At 48.5% G+C, this 19,505-nt stretch overlaps 1 protein-coding gene across 10 annotated transcripts in view; it reads left to right on the top strand.

Moving 5' to 3' along the window:
* LOC120036206 (G patch domain-containing protein 8-like) overlaps positions 1 to 19,137 on the top strand; it is a 38,616-nt gene extending 19,479 nt beyond the window's left edge. For 6 of the 10 annotated variants that reach the window (XM_038982697.1, XM_038982717.1, XM_038982703.1 and 3 more), the window contains 5 exons: positions 8,230 to 8,297; positions 8,435 to 8,521; positions 12,777 to 12,920; positions 13,204 to 13,334; positions 13,888 to 19,137. In XM_038982697.1, the coding sequence (XP_038838625.1) occupies positions 8,230 to 8,297; positions 8,435 to 8,521; positions 12,777 to 12,920; positions 13,204 to 13,334; positions 13,888 to 17,800 (4,343 nt within the window). In that variant the 3' untranslated portion in view covers positions 17,801 to 19,137. Of the gene's footprint in view, positions 1 to 4,933; positions 4,976 to 8,229; positions 8,298 to 8,434; positions 8,522 to 12,776; positions 12,921 to 13,203; positions 13,335 to 13,887 lie in introns of all 10 variants that reach the window. The other 4 variants (XM_038982731.1, XM_038982748.1, XM_038982737.1 and 1 more) reach the window with 1 other exon arrangement.
* Positions 19,138 to 19,505: the final 368 nt, after the last annotated feature.

The following is a 19,505-nucleotide window of genomic DNA, read 5'->3' as shown; positions in this document are numbered from 1 at the left end:
ACTGATGCTCACAAGCTCCCTTGAGACACACTGCCGTCAGCCAATGGGAGCTGCTGTTCATTCTCCTCCAAAAAATACATAGTCTGATGGTAGAATGCCTGTGTATACCCAGCTTGGTTCCACTGTGAAGTGTGTAGCAGACAGAGTCCAGGTCTGCTTCTCAGATGTTCCACTGATCAAGAGTCAAGTTAGTTTGCCTTTGAACACCTGTGTCATGTTTGGAATTTCACCTCAGTTTATAGAATGTCTTGGCTTCATAGCTGTGGCGATTAGTACAGTGATACTAGCCACTGTAGGGTTGGATATGTGCTCGTAGACGATTGCAAAGTTGATGTGGTCTGTATCTAGCTATGTATAGTCTAATATAATCACCTATGTCATGCTTTCATGTTCTACCCTCCCCAGTACTTAGTCAAAATAATTCAGTCAATACATTTCTGTTATTGATCTCTCCCTGTTATCTGCCACTTTATTGAAATGAATTTAAAGCTAATCTGGTTGGGTTACTTTAGGGGTTACACTGGTTTTCTGTTATTTCAGGGTTTCTATGGTAATTCACTATCACTATTATCTTGGTCTGAAAACAGCCTTCAGAATATCATGCAGCAACACTCGGTGCAGGATGCAGAGCTGTTGGCTGTTTTTCCTCTATAGGCAGGAATTGGCTGGCCCAGCATAGACTGGAGCTCTGCAGGATGAGGGGGGGGGGGGGCTGGCTGGAGAGAGCTGTGTTTGTGTGGGCTGGGCTTAGGCCACCTCAGCCTCTTTAGTTCATCTCAGCTCACAGCCTCATTTGCTTGGTCCTAGTGGTGCAGCGCCCTGGCTTCTCCACTCAACTCCTGCCTGCTATGCTACATTCTCTTCCCTTGTTCACTCACTCTGCCCCTCCCCTCTCTCTCTCATACTCGCACCCGTCCTCTTTCTCTCCCTCTCTCCATCTCACTTCTCCCCAGCTCTCCCTCTCCTTCCCCTCTCTCTGTAGAGGGTAATGAGTAGCAAGTCTCTACGCTGACCTTTTTTACAAGGAGCACGTGTGCGCCTAAGTTGTAAAATGTAGGCGCACGCGAATACATTTTGGAGCACAATGCAAAATATTTTTGGTTATTAAGCTGGAATCTTACATTTTTCTAGACGCACTGGTGCTTCGAAATAAAAGTTCCAGGTCGCACAACAACATTTTTAGGTGCCTATGCGAGTAAAATGGTCGCACTGTAGAGCCCTGTGTAGTGTTTTCCTTCAGCTTTGAATGATGTCATAGTTGGCAGGCTGGTTGGTCCATGTAGTCTATTGAGAATTGGTTTAGAGTGAGTGTGTCTACTTCATGGGGCTGAGTCCAGGAGCCTTAACCTCTTCATCCAACCCCTTTCACTCTCCTTTGTTTCCGCCCAGAGCTAGCTACACAACCCAGACCTGTCTTTCACCCAGCCTTTTCTCATCCTTCCATCGTTCCTCTCTTTCACCCCCGTTCCCTTAGTCACACCAGCCTTTCCCTACCCACCCAGCAGGAAGCATCTGGGCTGCATTACAACATGCTAATGGGAAACATCCCAGTCTGCTCATTCTCTATCTCCTAACACACTGTCTTGTTTTCAACCAGGACACAGTGCCTGGATGCCTTCTCCCTCTCAAAACCGTACACTACTGGGGACTTGTCCCTTTGTTCAGTCTGACACCCTGAGCAGGTGATTGTAACAATGTGTTGAATGCTACATTTGCATCTTAACATCTTACTAAGTGGATAAATAGGCCCGTGTTAGAGAACCATGTTTTTATACTTGCTTTTAGAGGAGGATGCTGCTTATGCAGCTGTAGACTGCCAGCCTCCCTGCAGTAGTAGCCTCAGGTGCAACATGAGGATCTGCACTGAGTTAAGACCTGCGTCAGTCAGGTCAGCTGGCTATTTGTTTTAAGGGAGGCGAGTAATGTACGTAGCGCAGGGCACACTGCATTCTTTTAGTGTCTGCTTTTCTGTCTGCAGTGTTTAGCCATGGATCATCTAGCTGGGGATCTGTCCCACCCTCCCATTTGGCAGCACTGTGCTAAACACAACAGTCACACAGAGGAATGCCGCACAGACACACACACACACAGCAGCCACGGCAAATGTAATACAAACAACGCTCTCGTATGCTAAGGAGCTTTTTGAAGACGTTGCTACACTTGTGTCAACGACTCGTCATCTTTGGCCTTGAAGAGGACATAGACGCGTGACGCGTGGCGTCTTGCTTGCTGCTGATGGTCTCGACGCTGAGGAATGGTGGATTGAGGCTCATGCCAGGGGCTGGTTGTAAGGAGGTTGGCAGGGGTTCCTGGTATTGCTGCTCTCTCTCCTCTCCTCTGCTCATGGACATGTAGGGCTTTCAATCCACTTCTCTGTTACCAGTTACCAGCCAGAGGCCCTACAGTTCACACTGCCTCTGTCACAGGACACTGCCTCCTACAGGACACATTGGGAACTACCTGTCTGAGTGTGTGAAAGCACTGCGGCAACCCATGACTCTGATGCATTGATAACAGGATTGACAGACAGACAGTACAGGGTGTTTTGTTTTTAAATATGCATTTTAAAAATGGACCTGCTGTCTGATTGTCAGTAATCTAGCGAATAAAAGGGGTTGTATTTGTGTGTTTGATGTGATAATCTGTAAACGTTTCCGGCTGATGTACTAAGCGGCAGGTAGCCATTTGGTTAAGAGCGTTAGGCCAGTAACTGAAAGGTTTCTGTTTCGAATCCCTGAGCCGACTATCCGTGCCCTTGAGCAAGGCAGTTAACCCGAATTGCTCCTGTAATTTGCTCTGGATAAGAGCGTCTGCTAAATGACTCTAATGTAAAATATTTAAATTGGTTGAGTGTAGCTCTTGTGTTGCTGTTTGCATGGTGTCAGTACAGTGTGGTTATGTAAGCAGTGGCCTCTGCTCTGTGGGTAGATGAGTCTGTTTGTGGCGCCAGCCTGCCTGCATGTCCAATTGTTGTCTATATGAATGGTCCTGTGTCAACCCGACAAATATGTTCATCTACTTTGCTCCGGAGTGGACTTATAACACAATCACCGTATCACGCCATCACATCACTATAGAATGAATCTGTGGGATCATATTCTAATGATAATAATACAGGATTGTACTCGTTCTCTCCCCTCCTGTCAGAACAGAAGCTTGTTTGACTTGATAGCAATGTGTCCCCTGTGCTTTGAGTTTTCACTGTATTCACTCTGTTCTTATTTCTTCTTTTGTTCTTTTTGCCCCTTTTTTAGGTAAGGTTTGTTGGATTCCCTCTGTATGTCTGTGTGTGTATAAGTGTGTGTGTGTGTGTGTTTCTCCCACTCTCTACAATTGACCTCAATGTAACACCCCCCCTTTACAACGTAGGCTAATACTGGCCTCTCTCGGCTTCCTCCTCTTGGCTTTATAAAACCACTAAACTATTATTTCACTTTTCACAATCTGCTCACAAGTACCTACAGTGCTTTGATTCCAAGTACGAAAAACCCGACCAAAATCCAATTAAAATCAAGGTAGATCCTAGTAACCAAAGATTGCATCACATCCTGTAGAATCACCAGCTCCAAGTCTCTTTAGATTTGTGTTTTTCCCTTTGAGTGTCTGTGGCTGCCATGGTTGGGGGTTCTGATTGGCTGTGACCACGACTCAGTCTTTTGAATGGCTTGCAGAGTAGCCCTCTTTTCCCCCATCTGCCTGTATTTACCTTCAAACCTGTGGAGTGAGTGTGTACTGTATGTATGTGTGCGGTTGTCATGTCGGACTGAGACATGTGTATTTGTGTGTGTCAGTCACTGACGGGTGCCCTAGGGAAAACTTACAGGGAAAACCTCACTCCCCACTCCTGCACCCAAAATGTGTCTGCCCCTCCCTCCCATGTCCACCAATGTCACACACACCCATCATCCCTCTCCCTTTGGCCTTCCCCCCGCACAGCATGCCTGTCCCAGAGGTTCAACCCTGCCTGCCTCGACTGTGTCAGTCATCTGGGGATTTAAGCAGTGCTCGGTATAGGCAACCTGCTACACTCAAAGGACCCTTCACATGGAGTACTTAAAATTAAATTTTAAATAGTCATTTGGCTGTTATTTTCCTGTTGTTGCACACTTAGTGCTAGACCAAGTCTCCTAAGCACTGCTCAAAGCCCTGTGGCCCCCTTTTTCAGGTACCTTTCTGTTCACCATCCTGGGGGTAAGCATGTCCTAAACTGAGCTTGCTGACAGTGGGACAGTGAGGGGATTTGGGGGAATCTAGGCTAACCAGGCTGACAAGACAAACATCTGTCTGTGAGGCTGACAGAGGGGAGAATGGTGGCTGTGTGTCGAGTGGTGTTCTGTTGTCAGGGGCAGCTGATTGGTTGCATGCTCGTATCAAATGAGGCATGGTCATTCATCTGTTGCAGATGCGATAGATATTTTAACACACTACATTTAAAGCATGATCTGTAGGACAGCCGGACAGGGAACCTCGCCCTGTTCTCCTGTTCCAAGTGGATCTGTCCTCAAATTCAGCTGTTTAAACAATCATCCCCTACCCTGCAGAACAGAGTCCAACTCAACTCCCCCAGAGCTCTTATCTGATGGGGATGTTATTGAAGCCAGCTGCTGGCTCTAGCTCTCAATCTTTGGGGTGGGGTGAAGGAAAAGTGAGGGGTCTTGTTGGTTACTTACCACAGATATAGGCGTACAGGAGAGAGGAACAGGGGGTCCAGGCACCCATGGGATATTGGGGTAGTAAGAGCCAGGACTGGGACGGTGGGTGAGAGAGTGTGGTGGTGAGGAGATCCCTGTAAGCACCCAGAGGGCCAAGAGTGAAGAGAGGAGAGGAGGGCTTTAACCCCCCCCACCCCCCAAACTCCCATCCCCACCACATCCGCCCTTTTCTATGTGCCTCGAATCTTCCTGCTTAACCAATTGGTGTTTCTTTTTTACAGCGATTTGATCCTGCCCATGTTGTGCTGATGGTAAACTTAGTGGTAAATGTTATTTTTCCCCCCGATTGAATTGTTTTTATTTTGTTTCGTTTTTTTCCCTCCCATTTCTTTCATTTGTTGTTTTCCCGTCATCAGAGCACCAATGCTATATAGGCTTTCAATTCTCTCTCAGTATTAGTACTCATTCTGCTGCTTGTATATTATCATATATACATCTACATTACTCTTACAAACATTCTCATTTTGTTTTCAGTTTTTTACATTTTTTGTACCTTGTGATTCACACTGTGATTTAGATGCACACTTTTTTTGTCCGGTCCCTTTGTTTTCCACTGGAATGGGTAATGCTGAAGGTATTGTCACTGTGTTTTTAAAGATGGTTATAGTTGGGGACATCTTCTGTAATTGTAAAAAAAATCGTATTTCATAAAGATTAGGTGCCTGGATTGTGACTCCTCCCCCGTGTTCTCAGTGAACTTGTCCATTGGTGGAGAGCTTTACTGCAGTGGTCTGTCTGTCTGTGGGCTGGTCTCAAGCAGTCCCCCTTGTGGTTGGACTGCTCAATATTCACTCTAATAGTCTAGGTCCATCAAACTCAACTCTGGACCTCGACGCTAGTTCCACTGTGTTTTCATTGTTCCCCTCTAATTAGGGACTGATTTAGACCTGGGTGCAATTAATTATCAGGTAGAACAGAAAACCAGCTCCGGATCACCAAGGGTGAAAGGCGCTAAATTGTCATTTGGACGTCTGCATTGACTGTGCAGCATTTATGGTGATACGGCCTCTGCGGAAGTCAGGGCATTGATACTTCTTGGTCTTCAGGGAGCAGCGCAGAGCTGTTGTCAAGGAAGTGAGTTTGTGTTTTATACAGGATCTCCCACCTACTGTCAACCAATCATGTCAATGGGGAGCTATACGGAGCCCTCCACATTGTTACAAAATTTGAGGGGCGCACGGCGATGCGGTACGGAGCTCAATTTGGCAATTGCGTCACACACCGCCATACGGCGCCGCGACCACATTTTCAGATTATAAATTGGCTGAACGAGTTAGTATGAGACCATGTGCCTTAATGTGTCCAACCGGCAGACAGACACTGTAGTGGGGTTTGGAGTCCAGACAGGCCCTTATTTGATCCACATGCGGCTATAATTTAAGAATTAGAATTATACCATTGGGCTGTGACCATAACAATGATACAAGAACAATTCAGAGAACAGACAGATGTTAACAGAGAGGATTCAAATTGTGTTTGTTTTTTTGCCCCATGGGCTAGGAATTAATTAGTCTCACATCTGTATTCTGGCACTAATGAATACATTAGGTATGTAAGCCTATGCTGCTGCCCTGTTATGCCAATGCTGATTATCACGCTGGCTTCCATTGCAATAGAAGACTGTAGTCAGTCGGCACGTAAGACCTTAGTCACTGTATTATCACTAGCCCCTTTTAATATGTCTGGTTTTATGCGTTCAGACCGCTAATGTCGTTACAGCCCTACATTATTAGTTATCACATGATTTAAGATGCAAACCAAACCTACACTTAGTTTCAGAATGAGAGACTACAGTCTATCCTCCTCACTAGTGAGGTAGGGGGGCATGTGGATTAGAACCAAGCAATAAGGCACGAGGGGGTGTGGTATATGGCAAAAATACCACGGCTAAGGGCTGTTCTTACTTACGACGCAACACAGATTTCCTAGATACAGCTGTTAGCCGTGGTATATTAGCCATATACCACAAACCCCCAAGGTGCCTTATTGCTATTATAAACTGGTTACCAATGTAATTAGAACGGTAAAAATAAATATTTTGTCATACCCGTGGTATAAGGTCTGATAACCACGGCTTTCAGCCAATCAGCATTCAGGGCTCGAACCACCCAGTTTATAATAGCTAATAGGTTGTGCTATGTGGAAATAATAGTTAGTCATTATTTGTTTCCGATTGTGGATTTGTTAATTCCTAGCCCTGTTAACTAAAGACAAGCATCTTTAAAATGTTCATAATCGCTCTTGCCCAAGGGTATAAACTGAGTCTAAAATCGATCAAGAGGATAATACCGTAATCTTGAGTAAGGAGAGAGAGAAAAAAAACTGAAACCAAACTGAAGTGCTGATTGGACTCTGATTTACTATGTACCTGGCTGCCAACCAACAGCCACTGCTGCAGCAGACTAGTCCAAATTCTGTTTTGTGCCTTTTTGTTTTGAGAACCCCTGTCTGTCCAACCCCACCCCATACCCTATTTTCTCAGGTAAGTATCCCCTCCCCTGCAATGTCACCATGGCGATTCCTGGCCTGTGACGTCACTCCGCTGTAGTTCAGTGCTTGTCCTTTATTTACTCCCTCTCTCTCTCTCTGCTTCGTTTGGCTGATTATGAGTGGATTAAGCAATTACGTGTCGAATCTCCAACAGTTTTGATCTTTTTCTGTTTCATTCTGTTTTCTGGTTGTTTTTGGTTGGTTCATTTATTTTTCTAAAGTTAATTTCCTTCTTATCTAGCTCTTTTCACAGCTTACGTAACATAACATGGCTTAAGTAGACTGAGGGAAAGTGGGGGAGAGCCTGTTAGGCCAGGGCCATGATGAGAGGCCTGGGTTAGAGGGGGAGCTGAGGCTGGGTCTCCTATGGGACAGTACAGGGGGTTGTGGGGTCAGTCACTGGGCAGTTCAGAGCCGGGTGATGGGGAGGCTGTACTTTGTTGTCGCAGTGGTGTTCTGCTCAGTAATCTGTAGCAGCTGCGTCAGCCAGCCCCTCCGGCAGTATTGTCCTTGGTAAACTTGGCGTTCTTGTTGAACAGGACTGCTGTACTGGAGGAGGGAGGGGAGAGAGAGGCTACGCTCAGTAGTAGAGACTGGAGGGAGACACAGAGAGACTGCGACAGATACAGGCTTAAACCCTGTCCTTGCCACTCCGTTTTTGTCCAGTATACTTTATCCCTCCATTTCCTTTTCCCCTCCCTTATCCAAATGGACGTCTCTGAACTGCTCATATGGCCTCTGCTGGTTACCTCTTAGAACTAGGATCAGTGCAGCAATTTGGATGCATCTTTCTAGAAAGAGAACCCAGCTGAGAAGTAGTCAGGGTACTTAAGCTGTGCCGTGGCTATGGTAAGCTGTGAGAATGGCTGGTGTTTGGTTCACTGTAGCTTTTCTGGTCTCTTTGCACTTCAAGGCAATATTCTCTAACCCCAGCACCCTGTGCTCTAAAAGCAGGCTGTCCCTGAGCTGTCCCCTCATCCCAGTGTCAGAGCCTCACCTCCCCCTCTCTCTGTCTCTCTCCCCCCAGGACGCACTGACCCTGTGCCCATCATCCTCAAATATGATGTCATGGGGATGGGACGCATGGAGATGGAGGTAAGACACTGTCAGTGGCTAGCAAAATGTCGATATTCTACATTTTGTATCCTTCGACATCCTAAAATGGGTCTGTGTATTTGTGAGTTCTATTTTAGTTTGTTCTTAACGAGTTTGTTAACTTACATATTGTGTAGTTGGACGTTGCCGAAGATGCTACAGAGAAGAGGAAAGTGCTGGAGGTGGAGAAGGAAGTCACAGAGGAATTACAGCAGAAATACAAGGTAAGACTCTTCTTACTAGCTAACGCAATCCAGCCATACATACGCCTCTCTTAAGGTCCTCGTTTCAACAATCTCTCACTAGCATTTGTTCACTCGCTTCAAGGTGACCCCGTTTCCTGCATTTGCATACTTTCTTGCTTTTCTCCTGTGCCAGTGACTCATAGCCTTGTCTTGTTAAGATTCTGCTACCGTTCTGTCGGTGCAATAAAATTGGCCTTGGAGAATCATAGAGCTTCTCCTGTTCCTCATCTCCCACTCCCTTGCGCTTTTTTCTAGTGGAGAAAGGTGGATCACTTTATGTGAGGAGTTGCTGTCTGTGCTGGTGTGAGATTCTTAATATATGAGACAAACACAGACAGACAGACGGATGCTCAGTCAATGGAGCTACTGGAACGCTCATACTGTCATGAATGTGCCAAATAATTTATTTTAGCCGGTATACCGGTATATCTGCAGAAATGACATATGCAGTGCATTTGGAAAGTATTCAGACCTCTTGGCTTTTTCCTCATTTTGTTACTTTTACAACCTTATTCTAAAATAGATTTTTTTTTTTTATGTCCCTCATCAATCTACACACAATACCCCCTAACGACAAGCAAAAACAGGTTTTTAGAAATGTTTGCAAATTCAGAAAAAAATTAAAACTGATATCACATTTATTTCAAACCCTTTACTCAGTACTATTGTTGAAGCACCTTTGGCAGCGATTACAGCCTCGAGTCTTCTTGGGTATGACGCTACAAGCTTGGCACACCTGTATTTGGGGAGTTTCTCCCATTCTTCTCTGCAGATCCTCTCAAGCTCTGTCAGGTTGGATGGGGAGTGTCGCTGCATAGCTATTTTCAGGTCTCTCCAGAGATGCTCTGGCTGGGCCACTCAAGGACAACCTGACAGACTTGTCCCGAAGCCACTCCTGCATTGTCTTGGTTGTGTGTTTAGGGTCACTGTCCTGTTGGAAGGTGAACATTTGCCTCAGTCTGAGGTCCTGAGTGCTCTGGAGCAGGTCTCCAGAAACTTTGTTCTGCACTTTGTTCATCTTTCCCTCGATCCCTCCTGCTGCTGTAAAACGGCCCCACAGATTGATGCTGCCAGGTTTCCTCCAGATGTGACAATTGGCTTTCAGGCCAGAAGTTCAATCTTGGTTTCATCAGACCAGAGAATCTTGTACAACTAAACGCATTCAACTGAAATGTTTCTTCCACATTTAACCCAACCCCTCTGAATCAGAGAGGTGCGGGGGCCATAATCAACATCCACGTCTTCGGCGCCCGGGGAACAGTGGGTTAACTGGGGCAGAACGTGGTCAGGGGCAGAACGACAGATTTTTACCTTGTCAGCTTGGGGATTCGATCCAGCAACCTTTCGGTTACTGGCCCAACACTCTAACCACTAGCCTACCTACGGTCCCTTCAATATATTGACTCTAGGAAGAGTCTTGGTGGTTTCAAACTTCTTCCATTTAAGAATGATGGAGGTCACTGTTTTTCTAAGGGACCATCAATGCTGCACACATTTTTTGGTACCCTTCCCCAGATCTGTGCCTCGACACAATCCTGTCTCGGAGCTCTAAATCAAATAAAATAAAATTTTATTTGTCACATACACAGGGTTAGCAGATGTTAATGCGAGTGTAGCGAAATGCTTGTGCTTCTAGTTCCGACAATGCAGTAATAACCAACGAGTAATCTAACCTAACAATTTCACAACAGCTACCTTATACACACAAGTGTAAAGGGATAAAGAATATGTACATAAAGATATATGAATGAGTGATGGTACAGAACGGCATAGGCAAGATGAAGTAGATGGTATAGAGTACAGTATATACATATGAGATGAGTAATGTAGGGTATATAAACATAAAGTGGCATAGTTTAAAGTGGCTAGTGATACATGTATTACATAAAGATGGCAAGATGCAGTAGATGATATAGAGTACATATGAGATGTACTCTATATATACATATGAGATGAGTAATGTAGGGTATGTAAACATTATATTGAGTGGCATTGTTTAAAGTGGCTAGTGATACATTTTTACATACATTTCCATCAATTCCCATTATTAAAGTGGCTGGAGTTGAGTCAGTATGTTGGCAGCGGCCACTAAATGTTAGTGGTGTCTGTTTAACAGTGTGATGGCCTTGAGATAGAAGCTTTTTTTCAGTCTCTCGGTCCCTGCTTTGATGCACCTGTACTGACCTCGCCTTCTGGATGATAGCGGGGTGAACAGGCAGTGGCTCGGGTGGTTGTTGTCCTTGATGATCTTTATGGCCTTCCTGTGACATTGGGTGGTGTAGGTGTCCTGGAGGGCAGGTAGTTTGCCCCCGGTGATGCGTTGTGCAGACCTCACTACCCTCTGGAGAGCCTTACGGTTGTGGGCGGAGCAGTTGCCGTACCAGGCGGTGATACAGCCCGACAGGATGCTCTCGATTGTGCATCTGTAGAAGTTTGTGAGTGCTTTTGGTGACAAGCCGAATTTCTTCAACCTCCTGAGGTTGAAGAGGCGCTGCTGCGCCTTCTTCACAACGCTGTCTGTGTGGGTGGACCAATTCAGTTTGTCCGTGATGTGTACACCGAGGAACTTAAAACTTTCCACCTTCTCCACTACTGTCCCGTCGATGGGGATAGGGGGGTGCTCCCTCTGCTGTTTCCTGAAGTCCACAATCATCTCCTTTGTTTTGTTGACGTTGAGTGTGAGGTTATTTTCCTGACACCACACTCCGAGGGCCCTCACCTCCTCCCTGTAGGCCGTCTCGTCGTTGTTGGTAATCAAGCCTACCACTGTAGTGTCGTCCGCAAACTTGATGATTGAGTTGGAGGCGTGCATGGCCACGCAGTCGTGGGTGAACAGGGAGTACAGGAGAGGGCTCAGAACGCACCCTTGTGGGGCCCCAGTGTTGAGGATCAGCGGGGTGGAGATGTTGTTACCTACCCTCACCACCTGGGGGCGGCCTGTTAGGAAGTCCAGTACCCAGTTGCACAGGGCGGGGTCGAGACCCAGGGTCTCGAGCTTGATGACGAGTTTGGAGGGTACTATGGTGTTAAATGCTGAGCTGTAGTCGATGAACAGTATTCTCACATAGGTATTCTTCTTGTCCAGATGGGTTAGGGCAGTGTGCAGTGTGGTTGCGATTGCGTTGTCTGTGGACCTATTGGGTCGGTAAGCAAATTGGAGTGGGTCTAGGGTGTCAGGTAGGGTGGAGGTGATATGGTCCTTGAGTAGTCTCTCAAAGCACTTCATGATGACGGAAGTGAGTGCTACGGGGCGGTAGTCGTTTAGCTCAGTTACCTTAGCTTTCTTGGGAACAGGAACAATGGTGGCCCTCTTGAAGCATGTGGGGACAGCAGACTGGGATAAGGATTGATTGAATATGTCCGTAAACATACCAGCCAGCTGGTCTGCGCATGCTCTGAGGACGCGGCTGGGAATGCCGTCTGGGCCTGCAGCCTTGCGAGGGTTAACACGTTTAAATGTTTTACTCACCTCGGCTGCAGTGAAGGAGAGCCCGCAGGTTTTGGTAGCGGGCCGTGTCAGTGGCACTGTATTATCCTCAAAGCGAGCAAAAAAGTTATTTAGTCTGTCTGGGAGCAAGACATCCTGGTCGGGGCTGGTTTTCTTTTTGTAATCCGTGATTGTAATCACGGAATCTGTGATTGACTGTAGACCCTGCCACATACCTCTATAGACCCCATGCACTGTCAACTGTGGGACCTTTATATAGTTTTCCAAATCATGTCCAATCAATTGAATTTACCACAGGTGGACTCCAATCAAGTTGCAGAAACATCTCAAGGATGTTGTAAATAAGATATTTCTGTTTTTAATTATTGTGCAAAAATTAAACTTTTCGCTTTGTCAGTATGGGGAATTGTGTATAGATTGAGGGGAAAACAATTATTTAATCCATTTTAGAATAAGGCTGTAATGTAACAAAATGTGGAAAAAGGGAAGGGGTCTGAATACTTTCCGAATGCACTGTATAATTAACAACCTGCGAGCACAATCCTTGTACACTTCAATTTGTTACCTTGCGATTCATTTCTTTCAGTTATTGAACTTTTTAACCTCAATGATAAACAACCATAGAGTTTCCTGTGGATTACTCAACCAGTACCAAGCCCTATGATAGGAGAATAAAGACCAGATTTTACTGGCTCTGATCTTATTTCATCTTTTCATCTCTAATCTGTATCAATGTCACTCACATCTCCTGTCTCCGCCCCCCGCGCCCCTTAACCCCAACAATAGGACCAGGTGGAAAAGGAGAAGGCCATCGCTAAAGCCCTGGAAGATCTGAGGGCCAACTTTTACTGTGAGCTGTGTGAGAAACAGTACCAGAAGCACCAAGAGTTTGACAACCACATCAACTCGTACGACCATGCTCATAAGCAGGTGAGGAGGACCTCCGCTTACCCCCACACTGCTACACCCGTACACACACTGGGTATACTGTCGCAGTGTACACGCGCTTAGAGAAACCGAGCCTTAAATCCCAGACACTCCAGAAACAAGTGTAAGGAGCCTGTCTCAGTGGAGAGGGCTTTAGAGATATATAAAATGGTTTTGTTGAATGGTGTTGCTGCACCATTGCCCTTATTGTGGATGCAGAAATCCTTAACTGCTTTCTTTCTCTCCCTCATCCCTCTTCTTCTCCATCTGACCCGTGCTGCTGCAGAGGCTTAAGGAGCTGAAGCAGAGGGAGTTTGCGAGAAACGTGTCATCACGCTCCCGGAAGGGTGGGAAGAAGCAGGAGAAGCTGCTACGCAGGCTGCATGAGCTGGCTGAGCAGAGGAAACAGCAGAACCGGTGAGCACATGCTACAGTATATACTGCAGACTCAACCGCCCTCTACTGGCTGAAGTGGAGGCTGTAACCCAATACAATTGATTTTATTGGTCACATACACGTGATTAGGTTAGCAGATGTTATTGCGGGTGTAGCGAAATGCTTGTGCTCCGACAGTGCAGTAATATCTAGCAAATTACACAACATATACCCAATACACACAAATCTTAATAGGAATGAATTAAGACTATATACATATGGATGAGCGATGTCAGAGCGGAACGGACTAAGATACCGTAGAATAGTATAGAATACAGTATATACACATGAGATGAGTAATGCAAGATATGTAAACATTGTGTTCCATTCCTTAAAGTGGCCAGTGATTTCTAGTCTATGCCTATAGGCAGCAGCCTCTAATGTGCTTGTGATGGCTGTTTAACAGTCTAATAGCTGTGTGGCAGCTTTCTATCAGTGCAGGAATGCAGATGTATGTGCAAAGAAAAATTATCATATGAAATGCATAACACATTAAACAGTTTACTTTAATATGTTGTTTATCGTTGTGTTTCAGTACCCCGGGAAGTGGTCCCATGTTCAAACCCACCACTGTGGCAGTAGACGGGGAGAAGGGTGAAGAGGGGAGTGCTGTAACCCCCGAGTATGTTCCCCCTGCAGACACTGCCATGGATGGCTTGTCAGGGGAGGAGAAGAGCAGTGGGGGTCAGGCCTCCCCCAAACCAGCCCCCACCGTCAGCTTCTCCCTGGGGAAGAGCAGCTCATCCCCGGCCGGGGCCTCCAAGGTCAGCGTGTCCTTCTCCTTCGCCAAGAAACCCCCGGTGAAGCTGGAGACGGTCGCAGCAGTGTTGGCTAAACTCCATCAGGATGACGAGGAGGAGGGGGGGGGACAGGAGGAGGGAGGGGAGAAGTCCGTGGGACAGGAGGAGACGTCAGGCTGCAGCACCGAGAGCCCCAAGGGAGGAGGAGGGGGGAATGGAACAGCAGGGCCAGAGGAGGAGGAGGAGGAGGAGCAGCAGGAGGAGCAACTACATCAAGAACAACCAGAGCAGGAGGAAGAGGATGATGGCGCCTCCCTAGCCTCCACTCTCAACAAGCTGAAGATGATGATGAAGAAGGAGGAAGGCTGGGCCGGCCAGGAGCCTGAGTACTACCACTACATCCCACCAACCCACTGCAGAGTCAAACCACGCTTCCAGTTCCTGGTGTTCATGAAGGCCACAGACCAGTGTGAGATCAGGGAGCAAGAAGAAGATGAAGAGGAGGTGGAAGAAAAGGTGGTAGCAGAGGTTTCTGAGCAGACACAGCCAAAAGCTACCGAGTGCAAATCAGAAGAGCCAGAGAAGACTCCTGCAGCTCCAGTCACAGAGCCCACTCCTACTCCCACATCACCTAAACTGAAGACTGAAGAGGCCTCTGCCAGCTTCACAGACCCCCCTCCCACAACGGCCCCCACTATAGTACCAGACAACAAGCAGGAGGCCCCACTCCCAGAGCTCAACTTGGGCCCCAAAATCCCCACCGGTCCCTTCTTCCTGGTCCTGAGCAAAGACGAGAGCACCACTCTGCAGTGGCCCTCGGAGCTGCTGGATTTTACCAAGGCTCAGCCCGCCCTCTCTTACAGCTGCAACCCCCTGTACTTCGACTTCAAACTGTCCCGCAACAAAGGGGGCCGTGCTGGACGAGCAGCAAAGTCCTCCAAGCCCGCTGGTGAAGGAGCTGAGAAAAAAAACAATCCTGAGGCAGCTGCTGCAGTCAACGAGAGGAATGCTGCTGCTGCCACCACCACCCCTGGGCCCAGCACTGACAACACTGATAAGGAGCAGCCCTCCTTAAAAATAGAGGGTTCCCAAGGGGAGACTGAGGAGCAAAAGCTACAGAGTAGCACAAGCGGAGCCAAGAAGAAGAAAAAGAAGAAGAAGAAGAAGCATAAGAAATCTGGCAAAGGCTCCAAGTGCAAAGAAAAAGAGAAGGGAGCCATAGTGGACGGGGACGCGGAAACTGCGATCCTAGGAGAGAAAACCAAAAAGAAGAAAAAACACAAACGAAAGAAGAGCAAAAACAAAGGTGAGGAGGGGGAAGGAGGAGGTGGTGGTGGTGATAAGGAAAAGCCTAAAGAAGAAAAAGCAACAGTTTCTAGTGCTCCCCCAGCACCAGCACCAGCAGGAACAGGAACGGAACCTGGGAAGAGGAAACGACCAGCCAAAGAAGCACTTCAGAAGTCCGGGACAGAGGAAGGTGGGGCAGGGAAAGGCTCTGACGAGGCCAAGCCCTCTGAGGAGCACAACGGCACCAAGCGTCTGAAGACAGACCCCAGCGCCCCACCCAGCGCTTCCTGCTCCTCCTCGGCCCAGAAGAGCCCCGGGCCAGGCAGACCACCCAGCAGTGAGAGTGAGGAGGAAGGAGGTGGAGGCTCGGCTTCCCGATCCAGCCGCCGCAGGTCCACGCCCCGAGAGGGGCGCCGGCACCAGAGCGAGGACTCCGGCCGCTCCCGAAGCCGCTCGTCGCGTCGGGGAGACGGGCGAGGGAGCAGCCGGCGGCGACACCGCGGCCGGGCCTCCCGTAGCCAGTCAGACTCCAGCAGCTCAGAGCGCTCCTCGAGCGCCTACAGCCGGCGCAGCCGCAGCTACTCAGACAGTTACAGTGACGACAGTGACGGGGGGCGCCACCGGAGACACTCTAAACGCTCCTCTGACTCCGAGTACGATCGACGGGGAAGCGGCGGGCGGCGGCGCTCCAGAAGACGTCACTACTCGTCCTCGTCCTCCGAGGACTCTCGCTCCCGCTCACGCAGCCACAGCCGCAGGAAGAGGCACCAGCGGCGGCACCGGAGCAGCTCTCGGAGCTCTAGCAGCAGGAGCCGCAGCAGCAGCACCAGGTCGTGGAGACGCAGCTACAGCCGCAGCCACAGCTCAGCCAGCCGCTCCTCCAGCTCCACCAAGGGCTCCCCTCACCGGGGTCGTGGAGGCCAGGGGGGCCACAGGGGCCGGGCAGACAGCGCCACATGCCGCCGAGACTTCAACCGCTCCTGCATCTACCGCTCCCAGTCCCCCCGCTCTGCCTCATCACGAGCCACAAACCGCAACAGCAGCTCCCAGAGCCAGAGGGCAGGGGGGTCCCGGGGAGGAGGAGACCAGAGGAACTCTTCCTCACACTTCACTGCCCGCCAGCTTCTGGATAAGAACCAGTCCAGGAAGGGATCTGATGTCCCAACCACAGGGACCAAGTCTGGCGCCAAGATCAAGGACCCACCATCGGGCTACTTTGGGCCCAAACTGCCTCCAGCTCTGGGCAATAAGTCCATGCTGCCCCTGTTCGGTAAGCTGCAGGCAGGGAAGAAATTCCCTGCGATCTCCCTGACCCGGCCCGATGGTGGAGAGAAGTCATCAGCAGGGAAAGGTTCAGATGCCGGGGGAGAGGTCATCCTGATGGAGCCCATCCGGGAGTTCCCCCCACCGCCTCCCCCTCAACCAGCTCATAAGAAAGTGGAGGAGACAGTAGTAGTAGTTCAGGAGGCCCGCCACCTCACCCTGGACGCACGGGTACTTCATGAGCCCCGGCCGCTGTTCGATCAGGAGCCCTCCATGCTGATGCCCCCATACCAGGGCGAGCCGGGACAGGACCCCTCCCAGAACCCCATGATGGAGCCCCTCATGCCCGACATGCAGCAGCAGCCACCCCCCATGCACGCCTACCCCAACTACCCCCCGCCCAGCCTGGAGGAGGAGGACATGGGCATGGAGGCAGAGGAGGACAGTCTGGCCCCGCTGGAGAGCCAGCCCATCACCTTCACCCCAGAGGAGATGGAGAAGTACGGCAAGCTGCAGCAGGCCGCCCAGCAGCACATCCAGCAGCAGCTCCTGGCCAAGCACATCAAGACCTTCCCCTCAGCCGCAGCAGCACAGGCTGCAGCGAACATGGCTGCAGCAGCTAACCATCTGCAGCAGGCACCCCCTCCCCCCCAGCAGCAGATGATCCAGATCCACCAGCCTGCCGTGTCTGCAGCCTCGGCTACCTCCATCACCACAGTACAACACCTCATCCAGCAGCACCATGCTGCTCAGGCTGCAGCCATGGGCATCCACCCACACGGCCCCCACCCGCACCCCCAGTTAGCCCAGGTCCACCACATCCCCCAGCACCACCTCACCCCCATCTCCCTGTCTCACCTGGGACACTCTCTAGGCCACACTCTGGGCCACCAGTTGGGAGTGGGACACACTGGACTGATCCCTGCCCACCACACGGCCTTCCTCTCTGGCCAGCCCATACACATTATCCCAGCCTCAGCACTTCATCACCACAGCCCCTTAGCCCTCCACCACATACCACACTCATCCCTCTACCCAACGCTGTTCGCCCCCCGGCACTCTAACGCCGCTGCGGCAGCCGCACTGCAGCTCCACCCCTTCCTGCACCCCATCTTCTCAGGGCAGGACCTACAGCACCCCCCTAACCACGGCTCCTGAGAAAGACCTTCACTAGAGCCATGTGTCCACATCAGAGGAGGGTGTTTTGGCCAGAGCAGGCCTGGTTAAACATCTGTTAACATGGAGAGAGGGAGGTGTAGTGGCACCATTGTGCAGCAGGTGATGATGAGAATATCATCAAAATGGCCACCATTAGACCACTGGCCAGACAGAGGTGCTGTGATATGCTGCCTGTGCAGAGGTAAACAACAGACATTTACTGTGGGCTCTTTGAATGGACCCCTCCGAACAGTTGACTGACTTTCACCCTGAGGTTTCTGGACAGGGTGGAGGAGGGTTTGAGGCAACCTCAAATCTAAGACGGCAGTTTGTTTTGAATGGGAACCCAGTTTAAAAGAAGAAGAAAAAAAAAGCAGAAACCTCTGGAGTATTTTTTTTTTTGTCCCACAGTTTATAACTGATTGTTGCTGTAAATGTTCTTCTTTGTTTTCTACAGCCAAAGACATGCAGTGGCTGAAGCCATAAGCAGGATGGTGTAGTGGGAATGGAAAGGGGGAGATGAGATGGTGACATGGGGGGGTTTAGGGTGACATCCATGACTGGAAACAGCCTTGACTTAGTAATGTAATCTGGTGGCTCTACTCTACTGCCTGAATTCTGTTGTCATTAATATCTAATGTTCTCACATGACTACTTGCTCTCTTCATGACCCGTAATATTCACCAACAATTTGTAATACGGTATAGAGTACATAGATCACTGAGCAATGTGAAGTATCCCTCTAATATGATAGGGATGTTCTTTATTACTGACTAATGAAATGTTGCCCATAAGGAAATTAAAATGGTCACTGGTGGGGGAACACCGATAAGAGGTTGGGTGAAGCTCATGTTTTATTAGAGGTACTGTGGGGGGGTCACACCCTCTTAGTGCTGTAGGGTTAAAGGTCATGTTGTTCCAAGTGGTAGTGGTTGTATATTGAAATGACTTGCACTGAAATCTGTACATCAAGATGCTGCTTTCGCATCATGTAACAAATGTATGATTGTAGTATACTGCAATAATTGTATTTTTTTTGTTTCTAAATTATTTTCCAAAATGCTCCTCAAAATATGTTTTTCCTCTTGTGTAATTTTTGCTCAATGTAAATAAAATTGCTGTAGTTAACCCCAATAATATTCTAGAGGTTTGTTGCTACTGTAAAAAAATAAAATAACTGAAGGAACAAAGATGGACAAGAATACTTTATCAAGACATTTTCTGAACTATTATCCTGTATGGGAAGGATTGGGTGACGGGACTGCCCTGTAAGTGGCAGCAATGGTATGTCTTTTTTAAATATGATGCGTCAGCAAATAAAGAGTTTTGAGTTGCTACATGTCTGTCTGTCTTAACTATGTTTAGCTGGTGAAGAGTGAATTAGTCTGTAGTGGTATGAGTAAGGGTTGCGAGCAATACATAGAAAAAAAATCCAGTTTGGGTACTTCCAGTATGGTATGTTATAGTAACAGATACCAGCACAAACATGCATTCTTTACTTACTGTGGCAAACGGCTTCTGAAACTGCAATGAAAAGTGAATTTCTCATTCTCAGCACAAGCTTCTTGAGATGTCTGCATATTGCATGCAGCCCTTTTAGACTAGAGGACAAGTCTACTAGGCTAATAAGGCTAGAGGATTTTACATCTGTTTTGACTCTCTCCTGAAGGTTATGGAATGCTGAGCCGTCACTAGATGGCGCCAG

This window comes from Salvelinus namaycush, chromosome 3 (assembly GCF_016432855.1).
Source record: "Salvelinus namaycush isolate Seneca chromosome 3, SaNama_1.0, whole genome shotgun sequence".
Classification (NCBI taxonomy): Eukaryota; Metazoa; Chordata; class Actinopteri; order Salmoniformes; family Salmonidae; genus Salvelinus; species Salvelinus namaycush.
This window is presented reverse-complemented; position numbering and strand designations above follow the sequence as displayed.